Source organism: Oratosquilla oratoria, chromosome 6, assembly GCF_046742065.1.
Source record: "Oratosquilla oratoria isolate Oo_2021 chromosome 6, ASM4674206v1, whole genome shotgun sequence".
In the NCBI taxonomy this organism is placed as follows: domain Eukaryota; kingdom Metazoa; phylum Arthropoda; class Malacostraca; order Stomatopoda; family Squillidae; genus Oratosquilla; species Oratosquilla oratoria.
Window position 1 is genome coordinate 38,699,120 of NC_134782.1, and position 18,384 is coordinate 38,717,503.

Consider the following 18,384-nt stretch of genomic DNA (forward strand, 5'->3'; position numbering starts at 1 on the left):
ACCGGGTTTGTCAAACCGTTTGACCGTCTAAATGCCCCTTCAGAGAATCAGCAATTCCGTTTTCTTTTTCGCTCATGTTCTCTTTCCACCTCCGTTATTCCGTTTTTTATTTTTCATCCCCGTCATTCCGTTTTCTCTTCATTCCCGTTATTCCGTTTTTTTTATTCTGTTTTCCCGTTAACTTTCCCTGTTCCGTTGTCTTTTAATTAACTTCCTTTGTTCCATTTTTTTTCTTTTTCTGTTGTTTTACCTCCGGTATTCCGTTTTCTTTTTTGCCCTCGTTACTCCGTTTTCTTTTCACCTCTATTAATCCATTTTCTCTCCAGTTCTGTTCTCTTTCGACTTCCGTTTCCCCATTTTCTCTTCACATCCGTCATTCCGTTTTCTTTTCACCTCCGTTTCTCCATTTTCTCTTCACCTCTGTTTTCTCTCTACCTCCCTCACTCCGTTTTCTTTTTCTTGTTGACCCTGCAGGCCAGAGCCAGCACCTTTTTCGAGACCCAGAAGAGAGTGAAGGTTCCCACGTGGACTAGAACCAGGACGTCCAGACACAGATACTCGACCCAGGAGAGGTCTGCCCCGGTAGACCGGAGGGCTGGTGCCCCACGGTGTCGAATCACGTACTCTGTCCACCAGACGGCGCGGTCGATCGGCGTCGCCTTCTGATCACGAAGAATGAGAGATGCCTTCCCAACAGCTTCTGCGTACCTGCAAGGGGAGACGACCAAAGACATGCTAGAGTTATTAAGGAATCGGCAGGTAACTATAAAATTGATATTCCCTTCCCATATAATCAAAAGTGTGACATTCTATGTTATCAAGGTATATAAACTAGAAATTTGACCTCCCCCACTCCTTTAACTAGAAATCTGATGTTCTTCGTAATCTAGGTGTTTTCCTTAGAAATCTGACATTCTCTTCTCTCCCTTAATTAGAACATTGTCGTTCTATATCATCTAGATTTCTCGCTTAGAAACATGACGTTCTTCGTAACCTAGGTTTCTCACTTGGGGTTGTTGATGATTTCGTTCAGCGAGTCAACCACAAGAGGCACCGTCAGTTCCTTCAGATTGAGGGCGATGCCAAACCCGGCCCTCTGGAGTTTGGCCGCGACTTTCGGTTGGTCGAAGTAGATTGGGATTGCAAGAACCGGTTTGCTGTGGTATATAGTTTCTTGTGAGCTCAGCAGTCCTCCATGAGTAATGAAGACCTTGACTTTAGGGTGAGCTGTTTAAATAGACATACAAAGTGAATCTCTTGGAGGTAATAGTCACAGTCTTAGCAAGAAAACAAATGTAAATAGCTTCAATGTCAAGTTGTTTAGACAAACAGATTGTCTGAGAGATGGGAATCACAGTCAGTGAGAAAAACAAAAATATGAGTCGTTTCATTATTGAGCTGTTTAGACAGACAATTTGAGTTCCTAGGAGGTCACAGTATTAGAAAAAACCACTGCTAATCGTGTGAAACTTCGATGAAAACAAACCTAAAATATCCTGTTGCGGAAGCCACTTGCGAATGATAACGTTGTCAGGAAGACCCTCTAGTTCTTTCTCAAATTTCCAGATGACTCTCTCTTTCATTTTGGTGAAAGCCTCTATCATGATGTTCCGGTACTTCGTCGGCAGAAACTCACCTTTATGCATGGACCCAAAATTAAAGTAGATTACGCCATATTCAGCTTCTTCTATCCATTGAGCAATGTCCTGAAACAGCCCATGTACATTTACGATAAAAAAAGGCATTAAAACAACAGTATTAACATAAGGAGGCGCCAAGATGAGAGGGAAACGATGGGTGGTGGATAGAAATGAAATGGGTGGGAGTGGGTACATGCTTTGGCTGGCTGCCTCAATCATAAGGGGATAGAGGCCCTTCCTATATAGGGTTACATGTCAACTCACTGAAACGCCAACTCACTGCACTCTCGCTGCACTTTGATGTCAGTTCACTCCACTAGGTGATGATAACACACTGCACTAACCTAACCTAATTCAACCTAACCTAAACAAACCCACACCTAACCCAAACCTAATCTAATCAAATTCAAACCTAACCAAAATCACTGTTGTTTTCTTATTATATTTTAATCATGTTATAATAAAAATGTGCAGTGCATGGACTTGAAGAACAATGAGTTGACGTTGCAGTGAGTTGACTTGTCCCCGGGATATAGATAGATAAATACAATTCCAGGAGCCTTTGGAAGACCTACCTGAGGAAGAGCCTCCCCTGGCCGGCAGTGCATGGCTCCTACTTCGATCTGGGACGGGAGGAGCGGTTGAGTCATGTCTATACTGTAGTGGCTGTTGATCAAAGTCAAACTCACGTTCCTCTCCAGCTCCAATAGTGATGGAAGATCGGGGAAAAGTTTGTTGATCTGTAGAAAGACAGGCGTGAGGGAGGAAGATGACATGGGTATCAAGCACTAGTAGATGCAATCAGTTTCGCAAGTTATACCAGTAAGTAATACTGTAAGAGGCTGGTAGAAAAGCTGGTAGAAAGAGGGATAGAAAATTGGTGTTTCATTTTATGGGTTAGGTGTTTATAAAACAGTATAATGAGCATGTGAGTTAGTTGCATAAGTTCGCTTTCCGTTTTGTGTAGGTAATAAAAGATTTTTTTTTTTTAACAATGGCCGGGGGCTCAAATGAATTGCTGACATGGTATTCTTTGTAACCTAAGTGAGATATGAAGAGATTGGAGATTACTTAAGTAAACAGCATTGCCATATAGACTTGTAACAACGAAAATGATTGGTGAAAGGGTGGAAAAGAAAATTCAGTTGGTTCACGATTGTAATATGACGCCCTTTGTGGAGGATCTTAAAAATAACTTTAAAGATCATTGAACTAAAGAAATCACTACACCACTGCAAATTTCACGTGGGATCTTGCATACGTACTCTCGGGGGATTTCTTTGGAACACACTGTATAAGAATTAGCTGAAGAAAGGTACACCAGAATTCTCAGCTTTAATTCTCCTAGACATAAGATTATAACTAAGAGGAAGAGAGTTGATATTTCCATAAGTGATGACCATTAGGACGACAAGAGTCGACAGGACTAACAGTGGAGAAAGTGACGAAAGGGGTAAAGGTGGGCGAAAATTGGTTTGAGTCTGGCACAAAATAACCGTCTCCGAAGAATAGCGCACGCAACCCAACGCACGCAACACAACGCACGCTACTAAAGAAGACTACGTCTAAAGAATTTAGTGCAAGATACGTGCTTACACGTGTGGAGAGAATCTGTGCAACATAAAATTCACCGCACAAACTACAAGCAACATACGGGACCACGCAGTGCACGCAAATCCCCACGCTGGTACGAGGACGAGCTAGTGAAGGAGAAAGATGACTACAAGGACAAAGTTGATGTGTTATTGAGGTGCGCACCCGTACGTGTTAGAGACGACTACACGGGAAGCAGTCAATTCAAATCGACATTATCAACTGAAGGTATGGCCACGAAAAAATTCCGTCATGAGGTTATTACCTCGCAGTCAAATATCTCAAAGTTTTCGGGGGAAGAAAGTACAATAGGGGTAAACAGGTAGAAATATCAGTGATTAGTACTTTGAATAAAGACATAGTCTTAAGAAAAGGTACACGAATAGGATGTTTTCAAGTCTGTCCAAGACCCATTAAGAAATTAAACGAAAGTCTTGAAGAGAGGGAACCACCAATTTCATCAATCTATTCAATTCAGGAAGAAACAGATTTGGGAGAGAGCCTACTCTTTGTCCAGAGGTAAATTCTAGTTTAATTGCATTGCTATTAAAGTACAATAAAGCAATTACTTTGCCGGGGGACGCATTTTAAAGCATCAGATCAAATAAAAACCAGGGACTCAACCTATTATTTTAGGAAATTATCCTGCACCACTTATAAGAAATTTTGCGCTTCCTGATCTCCTACTAAAATTTCCCAGTCAATGTTTCTATAGTTAAAATCCCCCTGATCACATCGTTTTTGTACTGGGACGCCCTGCGAATTTCATGAATCAGGGGATCAATCTGCCCAATGCTAAGGTTAAGAGGTCTATATAGGACGCCAATAATAAGTTTCTTATTGTATATAATCTCCACCCAAATAGATGACGGACAGGCTGAAATATGAGATCTGAAGGAAAATAGGAGACTTTACGCAAAAATAATAATAAAAAACGGGAAAACACACCTTAGATCCAAATATAACGAAATGGATAGACTGGAAGAACATGCGCACGGCGAGACGTAACTATAAAATTAAGGTTGCCAGACAAGCTGAATCCAACACAAATGGCTTCTTCCATCTCTACAGAACAAAAAGGAAAGGATAAGCCCAATTAAAAACGACGAAAATGTCTTGATAGAATCGGAGGAAAAAATGAGTGAGGAGTTTAACAAATATTTTCTCTCGGTATTTACTAAGGAGAGGTTAGCTAAGATACCTGAATGCGATCCGATTTTCAGTGGGGATGAAAAAAATAGACTATCAGATATCAGCATTAGTAAGGTAGAAGTAGTCAAATAGATTGAAGGACTTAAAGCTACAAAATCCCCGGGTTTAGACGAAAAATTTCCGAGAGTAATTAAGGAGTGTAAATTTGAAATCTGTGACCAGTTAACAGAAGTATTTAATAAGTCGGTAGACACTGGTTTTGTGCCTATTGCTTGGGGGCAAGTAAACGTTGTTCTTGTTTTCAAAAAGAGGGATAAACAGTCTATATGCAGCTACAGGCCATTCAGTTTAGCATCTATTATAGGTAAAATGTTTGAATCAATAATTAATTAATAGTTGATAGACTCGGAGATCACATCGGGAGACATAATTCGATTTGTGACTCGCAGCATGATCTCTCCAAGGCTAAGTCATGTGTAACTAATCTTCTAACGTATATAAGGCGTGAGATAACAATGACAGTTACGATTTTATTTACCTTGACTTTAGCAAAACGGTCGACAAGGTGCCCCACCAGATACTACTAAATAAAATCATAGCTCATGGCATAGGAGGAAAAGTGTTAGAATGGATTAGAGCTTGGATCAGTGACGGAAAACAGTGGGTCACTATATATGGTGTAAAATATAAATTAAGTGTTTCTAGTGGAGTTCCCCAGTGCTTGGTTTTGGGTCCCTTATTATTCATTATGTACATAAATGACTTGGACAATGGGATTAATAGTGATGTTAGAAAGTTTGCGGACGACACTAAAATAGGACGCCTAATTAGGTCAAGAGACGACGCCGAGATTTTGCAAGATGATCTTAACAAATTGTTCACATGGTCGGTGAAATGGCAAATGGACTTCAATACCTCAAAGTGCAGCGTGTTAAACGTAGAGCTACACAACCCCGAATACAGATATAGCTTAGACAACACGTTTTTAGAGGAAACTGAGTGCGAGAGAGACTTAGGAGTTCTAGTGAGTCCTGACGTTAAATCCAGGAAACAGTGTATTAGCGCTAGGAATAAAGCTAACAGAGCATTACGTTTCATTGCTAGGGCGGTTGCGAATAGAAGTGCGGAGGTAATTATCAAACTAGACCCATCCTTGACTATGCAGTACAGTTTTGGTCTCCGTCCGACAGAATGGACATCAATTCACTAGAATCAGTACAGAGAAGAATGACCAAAATGATATATGGGCTCAAAAATTTACCTTACGAGGAGAGGCTTAGGCACCTTAACTTACACTCTGGAAAGACGCAGAGTGCGGGGTGACTAAAACAAGGTTATCGTATTAAGACAACAGGGCAGGACTCGCAGTCATGGATTTAAATTGGATTCTTTTTTATTTAAGAAGGAAATAAGCAAGAACTGGTTTACTAATAGGGTGGTCAACGAATGAAATAGACTTAGTAACCATTTAGTGAGCGCTGAAACTATCGGTTGTTTTAAGAAAATAGACATGGGATTGCCTAGTCACTAGTGTAGGCCTCATGGTTTCTTGCAGTCTCCTTCATTTTTATGTTCTTAGTGTGCCATCATCTTTAGGTAAACGGGAAAATATACAAACCTGTGTTTGAACCACTGGCACAGGATCCCAGTGTTTATAGATGAACCCGAAGTGGATGCTTCCGAAGATATTGAACGTTCTTTGAATCAGGCTCAGGGGGTGGTTCCACAGGTACTGCATGCTTGGTGTGTAAGCTGGATTCAGGACATTCCCCATGACTGCACTGTGCATCGGCTCTAATCCCATCCCACAGAGCACGATGAAAGGCATTTCATGCACGAAAGGATAAGCAACCTAGCAAGGAAAGACGCTTTAGAACTAAGAAATAGATGATAAGTAAGAAATAAATAAACGTGAACGAATGCAATACGTAACAAATGCATGATTCATGATTCGTAAATTTATATGTGGTTACTTACGTCGTTGATGAAACTATCTATGATGATAAGGTCGAATTCCTTCCTTTTATTATATATTTCCTTGACCTCCCGGACCTGGTAGAGGTTCCTGGCAAGGGCTTCGAAGACGTAAGCAGGTTGCGTGAAACTGTCTTCCGTTTCTTTGAGATATTCAAAAACATTGAATCTGTCAAAGTCAGTTTCTCTTATTCCGTGCGTGAATTCGTATATGTTTGGGTGTTTCGAAGATGGCGCCTGGTTGGTGAGCATTGCGATCTGTGTAAAATCTAGAATAAATACCAAGTATCATCCTGCACAATTACTCAAACAACACTCTAGAATAAGCTTAAAAGTGGCAGTCTGCCGACAAGATTGCGATCTGTGTAAAATCTAGAATAAATACCAAGTATCATCCTGCACAATTACTCAAACAACACTCTAGAATAAGCTTAAAAGTGGCAGTCTGCCGACAAGATTGACTAGATAAACACCATATGAGGACGGAGCCTTTATTTGTACGACGTTTCGCTTATTACAGCTTTTTCAAGTACAAGTTGAGATACAAATGCTTGAGATTAAATAAGGGGAAAGGAGGGAACGGGGAGAGAAACGTCACGCGACCTGAATACACGAATACGTGAACACCGTTACGACGTCAGGCATGATGTCACGTGACGTTTCTCCGATGTAAACTTTATCACATCCTGAACACGGAATACGATAAACACCGGCTTTGGTGCTCGGTGTCTGGTTGTTGTGTGTTTCCGTCTTCGTGATGTCTTTTATTGTTCTGCTTGTCTGGCACACTATTTCCAAGTTGGTGGTTCTTAAAAGACGTGTCAGGTTGGTGGCAACGTCGCCGGTTGGCAACACGAGACGTCTAGTTGTGCTGTCCTGCTGCCTACGGCTTTCCCGAATCTTAGCGGCCTGCTGTTTGCAATTATCTAAAAGATTCGGGAAAGCCGTAGGCAGCAGGACAGCACAACTAGACGTCTCGTGTTGCCAACCGGCGACGTTGCTACCAACCTGACACGTCTTTTAAGAATCTTAGCGGCCTGCTGTTTGCAATTATCTAAAAGATTCGGGAAAGCCGTAGGCAGCAGGACAGCACAACTAGACGTCTCGTGTTGCCAACCGACGACGTTGCCACCAACCTGACACGTCTTTTAAGAACCACCAACTTGGAAATAGTGTGCCAGACAAGCAGAACAATAAAAGACATCACGAAGACGGAAACACACAACAACCAGACACCGGGCACCAAAGCCGGTATTTATCGTATTCCGTGTTCAGGATGTGATAAAGTTTACATCGGAGAAACGTCACGCGACCTGAATACACGAATACGTGAACACCGTTACGACGTCAGGCATGATGTCACCACCAATGCATGTGTGACACATAGAAACAAGGAAAACCATCTTATGGACTGGAAGAATGCAGAGCTGCTGATGCGGGAACCAGACAAAATCCGCAGGAAGTGTTTAGAAGCAGCAATCATTCAAGGAACGAACACTATTGAACAAAACAGGGGCATGTTTAACATATCTCCTCACATTATTCCCCTAATACCCATGGCCAGCAAAATATTAAATATTTAAACCACCCTTTGTGGACATTTCGCCCACGGACGTTTGGGTTTCATTCTCATCCTTTCCCAGTGTCTTATCCCCCCACCCTCCTCTTCCTCCTCCTCCTCCTCTTCCTTCCCCCCCCTTTTTCTCTCCCCGTTCCCTCCTTTCCCCTTATTTAATCTCAAGCATTTGTATCTCAACTTGTACTTGAAAAAGCTGTAATAAGCGAAACGTCGTACAAATAAAGGCTCCGTCCTCATATGGTGTTCATCTAGTCACTCTAGAATAAGGAGGAAAGAGGGTGAGAAATTACGAGAGATAAGGAGATATAGACAAACGTAGGCAAAAAAGAGTCAGAGACAGGAGGGCATGTAGAGAGAGGCAAGGAGAGATAGACAAAACTAGACAAAAAAAAAAAGGAGAGAGAAAGAGAGAATGATAGGCAGAGAGAGAAAGAGAGAGACTAACCTTATGCCCACGATCGGCAAGATTTGTTGCTAAGGTCCTATGGAGAATCCTGTGGCTCCTGGTTGTATACGGAAGGAGGAAAAGGATCTTGTAGGATCCTTCGGGAGGAGGCAGTGATGCCGAAGATAGGATCGGCAGGAGAGCCATCAATACAAGTCTCATCTGAAACGTTACGTTGATATTCTATGAATATATTACGTCATGCATACACGCGTGAGTGTGAGAGATGTCGTAGTTTGTCATTACAAATCGTGTGTTGTTTTGGGAAGGGGAAGTTGTAAACATACACTATGTATGCAGGCCATGCTTTTTCACTTCCTAAGAATATCACCACAGAGTCAACATGCACACAGGTAAGCAATGCATACACGAATGTGAAAAAATTCTTACCTTAGGTTGGCCTGTTAAATTACTGCCCATGACAGCAACAACAGTAGCACTTGAAGTCAATGTAAGGCTTATTGGAATTTGCTTTGAGTTCTGTCGTTCATTCACATTTACTAAACAAAACAGATGAGATAATTTCAGGTGATCGACAAAGCAATAGCGATTACATTCAGTACTTGCGTTGTGTATGTGCCATCTATTGGATGGTTTAGAATCGAACTTTCCTCACTCCCTCTCCCTGGAGATTATAATCATTATTGACATTGGGAATGGTTATGCACGTCTTTCACCAAGGCTTGAAATAACTATTTGCCGTACCTTCAACCACAACGGTCAATTTCCTCGTATATCCTACTTGGGAACGGCGCTCCTTGAATGTACGTCTTGTGCTACTTTCGCTCCCTCACTTGCCCGGTAGCTCTGTGACTAACATGGCACTTGCGTGGGTAATGGAAGGATGGAGATGTGGGGAGGGGAAGGGGAAGGAGACAAACCAGAAATGGGACCTTTCGCCGTCAGGCTCGTAGATTCCTATTAGCGCTAGAATTTTCAATTGTCTCGGATTTCACGAGGCAAAGGGGTGACTTAGCTAATTTGGAAACCGATATTTTAAAAACATACAACATTAATTGCTGCACAAGTGTATTCAAAATTAAAAACATGAATCTTATAATTTTTAATTACTGGTGTGTGATAAGGCTTTGTTAATCTAATCACCACCACCACACACCAGGTAGGGCGGTACCCTGTCAGCGATGATGCCTCACGAAGTCCCTCCACAAGTCCCTATCAGCATACAGCTGCACTCTCTCCACCTCCTCTTGACTCTATGGCTTGTCTGATACCGTCTCTCCATCTCTTCCTGGGTCTTCCTGTTGGACGCTTTCCTTGTGGCTGCCACTGGTAGTATTTTTATGGGTACTGATGCTCATTCATCCTCATGACGTGGCCAAACCATCTTAATTGGCTTTTCTCTACATATTCTAATATTGGCTCTATTTCCAGCTCTCTTCTTATTTCTTCATTTCTTATTCTGTCATACCTTGTTACACCTTTTATTATTCGCAGTACTCTCATCTCTGCTGCTTGTATCTTACTTTTCAGCCTTTCTGTCAATGTCCATGTTTCTGACCCATACGGTCTGACCCATATGTTAGAACTGGTGTTAATCTAATCATAAGATAAAACTAGAAATATGTCATTATTTTTACTGAAGTAAGTATGAGCAGTAGAAATATGAGGATGTTAATTTCGGCTTGTGCATTTTATATGAGAGTTGAAAAATAATGGATATCACTGTCACGTCCTGTATATGAAGATAATCAGTGAGATAACAGATGGCTGTGACCGTAGGGAAAGGAGAGAATGGAACAATTGACTCAAACGTCACAAAAACAAAGTCGTCGTTCCTCTTTTAAAGTGGATAGGCACTTTGAAATTTATATACATACATACATACATATACCAAAGGCTTTTCCCCCTTTATAAGGTAGGTAGCCAAAAAACAAACACATAAAAACCACTCCCACCCATTCCATACCTATCACACTCCATTCATCTCCAACCCTCTTCCCTCCCTCTTATCTTGGCACCTCTTGGATGACGGGTCATCCCTGCATCTTGTCCACTTCCCTGGGTCAGAAGCAGTGTCACAAGACACAACACATTCACAGCAAGGCCGCTTCATTAAATCAGCGACCCCCCTCTCCGTCCCCTCATGCAGAAAAGGGGAAGACGGGAAGAAGGAATGTGTAATATTTTAAACAATTATTTTAGCTCGGTATTCAAAGGATTACAAAGGCGGAGCATGCCGACAGGAGATCTTTTGATCCATATCTAGGTCGGATGCGAAAAAAAAATCATATTAATAATAAAATAATAAATAAAAACTATAATAATGTAAATAACAAATAAAATACATAAATAAATGCATAGGTATAGTTAAATAATAAACAAACAGGTAAATAGTAAATAATAATAAATTGACATATAACTAATAATAAATGAAAATCAGACAGACAAATGATAACAAAACAAAAACAAATAATATAAGATAAATCATAATCATTACAGCATCTTACTTAGGTATTTATCTAAATGATTCTTAAAGCTTCGAACTGAACTACACTGCACTACCTGTGCAGGAAGTTTATTCCATTCATTTACTACACGGTTGGCAAAGTTGTTTCTACCTACTTCCAAATTGAATCTATTTCCGGACAGTTTGAGACCATTGTTTCTTGTCTGATTCTCATTCAATGTAAAAATTTGGTCACTTTTGATGTTGTCAATTCCCTTTAGAATTTTAAAGACCTGTATCAAGTCACCTCTGAGTCTACGCTTTTTTAGGAAAAACAGATTCATATGTTTTAGTCGATTTTCGTATGAGTTATTTTTTATATTTGGAATCAGTTTTGTGGCTCGCCGTTGTACTTTTTCCAGTCTGTCAATGTCTTTAATGAGATTCGGTGACCATACGGAAACAGCATATTCCAAATGTGGACGAACTAACGATTTATATAGCTTGTTAATGAGTGATGGACTTTTGAAATCAAAAGATCGCGCAATCAGTCCTAGAATCTTATTTGCTTTCTCAGAGGCTGAAATACACTGCTTGGATGATTTGAGGTCGTTACTGATATAATTACGCCGAGATCTTTTTCACTATCCACTTTTGTTAACGAATTTCCAAATAACTTGTAATCGTACTTACTGTTATTTTTACCTATGTGCATTACCTTGCATATACTTGTGTCAAATTTCATTAGCCACTTTTCAGATCATGGCTGTAATTTATCTAAATCTTCTTGAATATCTAATTGGTTTGAGTGATCATTTGCCACTCCGCACAGTTTTGTATCATCAGCAAATTTGGAAACAGTAGATTTTAGTCCATGGTCTATATCATTTATATATACTATGAATAGAAGTGGCCCAAGAGCGGAACCCTGAGGAACTCCACTTGCAACACTTTTCCATCTAGAAGTTTTTCCATTTAAAACAACTCTCTGTTTTCGACCATTCAACCAATTACTAGTCCAACCTAATAGGCTACCACTTATTCCATGCAAAGCTAATTTAGTAAGTAGTCTTTCGTGTGGGACGGTATCAAAAGCTTTTGCAAAGTCTAGATATACTAAATCTATATTGTTTCTTTTGTCATAACTCGAGATAACTGTGTTGTAGAATTCGAGTAAGTTAGTCACGCAAGAACGTTTCCGTCTGAAACCATGCTGGCTATCATTTATCAAACGGTTACTTTCTAAATGATGTTCGATAGCATCTCTGATGATAGTTTCCATTATTTTTCCTACGATTGAAGTCAAACTTATAGGCCTATAGTTATTTGGATTATTTTTGTCACCTTTTTTTGAATATGGGAGTAACGTTAGCTAACTTCCATTCTCTTGGGACATCTCCGGATATGATGGATTTCTTGAAAATAATTTGTAATGGAAAAGCATTCTCGTTTTTCATTTCTTTTAAGACTTGGATACCAACCGTCAGACCCTGGTGTTTTATTAACTTTGAGTTTCCCTATACACCTTTTATTTTTTCTTTTGTTGTATATACCGTAGTGAGTAAGTTTACCCTAGACTTTTCACAGGTTTCAGTTTGGAATTCACCTTGAAGTGTTTCGTTTACGAATACCGAGCTAAAATAATTGTTTAAGATATTACACATTCCTTCATTTGAATATTCAAGTTGACCGTCAGCAGATAATAGTGGACCAATGTGATTCCTAACAACCTTGTTATCTCTAATGTAATTCTTTGGGATTCTCTTTGGATTTATCAGCGATGTTTATTTCGTATTGTCGTTTTCTTTTTCTTATTGTCTTTTTTAAATCTCTCTGTATTGATACATAACTTTCATAGTCATTAGATGCACCCTAGCACTTATATTTCTTATAAGCCTGTCTCTTTTTAGCAATACTTTTTTCAGTTTCTTTGTCGAGCCACTTTGGGCGAGCCTGATTTGGGGGACGTCGTTCCTTAAAAGGAATGTAAGCTTGAATCATCTTAGTGAGCGTATTTTGAAATATTTCACACATCTGATCTACAGGTCTTTCGTTTAATTTTGCTTCCCAATCTGGAAGCTGAAGCTCCTGACGTAGTCCTATGAACTGAGCTTTACTGAAATCGGGTGTTTTAGAAACACAAGTATCTATTCTAAAATTGTTTAGGAGTTTGAAACTATCTAAGTTGTGATCGCTATTTGCAACAGATTCACCGACTTCTATATCAGTTACCATGCTTCCGCGGCTAGTGATCAATAGATCGAGTAAGTTTCCATATCTTGTGGGCTCTTTTATATGCTGAATTAAGTAATTGTCACCAAGAAAATCAATCAAGCGACTACCTATATGGCCATGTTCAAGGGTCATCCAATCAATGTCAGTAAAATTGAAATCACCCATTATCAATAAATCCCGGTTGCAGAAACTAGACAGTTCTTGAAATAACAGTTTGTCGTCTGCTAATGATAATGTCTTTGGCCTATATATTACACCTACATTCATTTTTTTGTCCATTTGTTTGGGTTAACTCAACCCACAAACTATCATATGCATCCTGTTTCACTTTCTCTAAAACACAAGCATGGACATTGTTTTTAACGTACAACAGAACACCCCCACCTTTCTTGTGGTTTCTATCCTGATGAAAGTGTTTAAATCCCGCAATACTAAATTCAGCTTCGAACTCTTTACCATTTAACCATGTCTCAGTTATTCCTATCATATCGAGATTTTCGCTTTTGACATACGCCGGTATTTCTTGAAATTTGTTTCTAATACTACGAGCATTGAAGTACATGGTTTTAAAAAACTCGTGATTATTTCTTTTTGACACATTTTGAATTTCAATATCATGTCTTACATTATCATTTTGTTTTTCATTTATACCTTGCTCTATATTATTATTTGGTCCTTCATTGACGTTCAATGCCTCATTTACATTTCTCCTATCAAAATTAACATTTCCCCCATCACGGACATCTGGTCGATCACGGTCATCCGATCTCTTTTGTACATTTTGTCCCCCTACGTCACCGTGATTCACGCAGGCCTCCCGTCGTTCAGTGACATTATGTCCGGCATCCCTTTCTAAAATTATATTTTGTCCTCCAGTGACATTATATCCTACCGTGATATTTTTTCCTCCACTATAATTACATCCCATCGTGATCTTTTGTCTTCCACTGTCATTACATCCTATCATGATATTTTGGCCTTCATTGACATTCTGTCCGGTATCCCTTCCTAAAATTATATTTTGTCCTTCACTGACATTATATCCTACCGTGATATTTTCTCCTCCATTATCATTACATCCTATCATGATATTTAGTTCTCCACTATCATTACTTCCCATCGTGATATTTTGTCCTCCACTGTCATTACATCCCATTGGGACATTTTGTCCTATGACATTACATCCTAATGTGACATTTCGTTCTCTAGCGACATTATATCCACTGTCATTACATCCTATCATGATATTTTGGCCTTCATGGACATTCTGTCCGGCATCCCTTCCTAAAATTATATTTTGTCCTTTACTGAACTCCAAACTAAAACCTGTGAAAAGTCTAGGGTAATATAACAAAAGAAAAAAATAAAAGGTATATAGAGACACTCTAAGTTAATAAAACACCAGGGCCTGACGGTTGGCATCCAAGAATCTTAAAGGAAATGAAAAATGAGATTGTTGTTCCATTAGAAATTATTTTCAAGAAATCCATCATATCCGGAGATGTCCCAAGAGAATGGAAGCTAGCTAACGTTACTCCCATATTAAAAAAAGATGAAAAAAAAAACTAGAGGCCTATAAGTTTGACTTCAATCGTAGGACAAATAATGGAAACTATCATCAAAGATGTTATCGAACATAATTTAGAAAGTAACCGTTTGATAAATGATAGCCAGCATGGTTTCAGAGGAAAATATTCTTGCGTGACTAACTTACTCGAATTCTACAACACAGTTATCTCGAGTTATGACAAAAGAAACAATGTAGATTTAATATATCTAGACTTTGCAAAAGCTTTTGATACCGTCCCACACGAAAGACTACTTACTAAATTAGCTTCATACGGAATAAGTGGACTAGTAATTGGTTGAATGATAAAAAACAAAGAGTTGTTTTAAATGGAAAACTTCTAGATGGAAAATTTTTACGAGTGGAGTTCCTCAGGGTTCCGTTCTTGGGCCACTTCTATTCATAGTATATATAAATGATATAGACCATGGACTAAAATCTACTGTTTCCAAATTTGCTGATGATACAAAACTGTGCGGAATGGCAAATGATCACTTAAACCAATTAGATATTCAAAAATATTTAGATAAATTACAGCAATGGTCTGAAAAGTGGCTAATGAAATTTAACACAAGTAAATGCAAGGTAATGCACATAGGTAAAAATAACAGTAAGTACGATTACAAGTTATTTGGAAATTCGTTAACAAAAGTGAATAGTGAAAAAGATCTCGGCGTAATTATCAGTAACGATCTGAAATCATATAAGCAGTGTATTTCAGCCTCTGAGAAAGCAAATAATATTCTAGGACTGATTGCGCGATCTTTTGATTTCAAAAGTACATTACTCATTAACAAGCTATATAAATCGTTAGTTCGTCCACATTTGGAATATGCTGTTTCCGTATGGTCACCGAATATTAAAGACGTTGACAGACTGGAAAAAGTACAACGGCGAGCCACAAAACTGATTCCAAATATCAAAAATAAATCATACGAAAATCGACTAAAACACATGAGTCTGTTTTCCCTAAAAAAGCGTAGACTCAGAGGTGACTTGATACAGGCCTTTAAAATTCTAAAGGGAATTGACAACACCAAAAGTGACCAAATTTTCACATTGAATGAGAATCAGACAAGAAACAATGGTCTGAAACTGTCCGGAAATAGATTCAATTTGGAAGTGGGTAGAAACAACTTCGCCAACTGGGTAGTTAAAGAAAGGAATAAACTTCCTGCAGAGGCAGTGTACCTCATGGATCACATCATCCATATATAACCATTCTCCATTCACCCCTGTCTTCTGTCCTCTACCATCTTTCCTCAACAGACATTCCCCTCTTCCCCTCATCCATCCATCTCATCGTAGGTCGCCCCCTCCTATTCACTCCTTCCATATCTGCCTTCCACACCTCTTTTAATAGTCTTTCTTCACTCATTCTTTGTGTCCAAACCATCCCAATACTCTTTCATCCACCCTATCTCCCAACTCCCTTTCCACCCCCGATCTCCTCCTCACCTCCTCATTTCTCACTCTATCCAGCCTAGTAACCCCTATCATACTTCTCAGACACATCATCTCAAACACATTCAAACTCCTCTCTTCCTCTTTCATGTGCTATGTTTCTGCCCCGTACAGTGCTGTTGGGTCTATGACAGAACGTCGAGAGACAGATTGTCGAATGGTCAAATTGTCGATATGACAGATGGTCGAATGCGACATACAGTAATGTCGAAATATGCATTTCACTGATTATTCAGTGGCACTTGACTAATCATGACGAAAAGAGGTTGGTTGAAGATGGATATTGTTTTAAAGAAAATCTAACTTGGCAATAAAGACCGATATTTCCCAAATCACTCGACCCATCATGGCCGCCCGGCATGATTTTCTTCTTTAACATAACAATGAAGATATAACAACTTAAACAACAGTCACTTATACCAGTTTTCTTTGTATTGTATTCGAATAAATGTAGTTCAAGAATTGATTTTGAAATTAGAATATTTACTTTATGTACAGTCAAGAAACTTTTTTCCTCCTTTTTGAGCAACGAAGACTTCTGCCATGTTTTCTTTGTATTGTATTCGAAAGAATGTAGTTCAAGAACTGATTTTGAAATTAGAATATTCACTTTATGTATAGTCAAGAAAGTTTATTAGGATTTCAGTATAGTTGTTGAGCGTGAAGACAGGTTTGCTTTTTTCGGTCATTTTATGTACATAATCACTCCTTCATACAATCTCCTCTTAGCATCCATTCCCAAATGTCTATTTCTCATTACACTTTTTAATCCCCCAATGCATTTACTCGCTTCTCTCAATCTACATTCTACCTCCACCTCTACTCCTCCCTTTCCTGCCACATTCGCACCCAAGTATCTAAAACTATCCACTTCCTCCAGTCTCTCTCCCTTAATACTCACTTCCAGTCTGCTTCATCCCTTGTATATCTCATCACCTTGATTTTACCCACATTTATCTTCAACTTCCTTCTTTCACACACTTTCCCAAACTCTGTCACTAACTTCCTCAATTCCTCCTCTGATCCTGCTACAAGTGCAGTGTCGTCCACAAACAACAGCTGGCTTATCTCCCAATTTTCTCCATTTTCTTTAACCATCTCCAATCCCTGACCCACCACCCTCGCATTTACCTCTCGCACCACCTCATCCATGTAATTGAACAGCCAGGGTGACATAACACATCCCTGACGAAGTCCCACCTTTACCTCAAACCACTCACTCTCTCCATTTCTAATCCTGACACATGCTCTACTACTCTCGTAAAAACTCTTGACAGCTCCTAAAAGCTTTCCTCCTATCCCGTATATCTGCAATACTTCCCACAGTGCCTTCCTGTCTACCGTCATAAGCCTTTTCCAAATCCATAAAAGCCCATAACGTCCTTACCTTTTCCTATAGCTTTTTCACATATCTGTCTTACCACAAAAATCTGATCTACGCAACCTCTACCTGTCCTAAACTCACACTGTTCCTCACCAATTACTCCCTCTGTTCCACTCCTAATCCTCTCCATCAAAACCCGATAAGCCTTCCCAGCTACACTTAACAAGCTAATACCTCTGAAACTACTACACTCACACTTGTCCCCTTTTCCCTTGTAAAATGGAACTATACAGACACTCCTCCAGTCCTCCGGCACTCTACCCTCTCTTAAACAAACATATATTTGTTTGAAAGCTAAAATGTATAATTTTACCGGAATATGTTTTTAGTGCTTACCAAAGTCAATAATAAACAAATTACACAAACATTCTTTCGTTTTTTTATTAATTGCAATTTTAATTCAGGTCGATTCCTTATAAAAGTTCGTCTGCTACACCCATTCTCGTAAAACCTCACCGTGGCATCATCTGCTTCTCAGTGACGTCAGAGATTCTGTTTATTCCTCGTGCATCGTCATTTTGTTTAATGAATAGTGATCGTGTCGAATGACGCAGGCTATTTAATATAAAATTTGGGAATTATGAAAATGAAGAAAGAACTACTGAGGAAAATACACGATTGGGAAGAAAAGGAAAGAGATGAAACATAATAATATATAGAATTCAGAGAGAAAGGTAGGAGAGGAAAGCTTATGATAGTCATACAGAATATACACGGGGAGCTAAATGATGGAGGTAGATTTTTTTTATAATAATAATAAATGGGTTTTTTTAAAGCATTATGCAAAACAAAATATAAGAGATATTGCTTTTGTATATTTTGATTAAATTTATCAGATAAGTTTAGAAAAATAAAACCTAGAGATATAAAAAGCGAATAACAAAGAAATAACATAGAATAAATATAACAATTGGGAAAATACATACATATACCAAAGGCTTTTT

General features: G+C 39.1%; 1 protein-coding gene across 1 annotated transcript; it reads right to left on the reverse strand.

Annotated features, from left to right (window-relative positions):
- Positions 1–292: 292 nt before the first annotated feature.
- Positions 293–6,611, reverse strand: LOC143026423 (UDP-glycosyltransferase UGT5-like). Its single transcript, XM_076186764.1, has 6 exons — positions 6,363–6,611; positions 6,004–6,237; positions 2,216–2,380; positions 1,487–1,706; positions 1,008–1,227; positions 293–708 (listed from the first exon to the last, which is right to left on the reverse strand). Exons 1-6 carry the CDS (start codon positions 6,609–6,611, stop codon positions 441–443), a joined length of 1,356 nt encoding a protein of 451 aa, XP_076042879.1. The 3' UTR covers positions 293–440.
- Between the last annotated feature and the right edge of the window lie 11,773 nt (positions 6,612–18,384).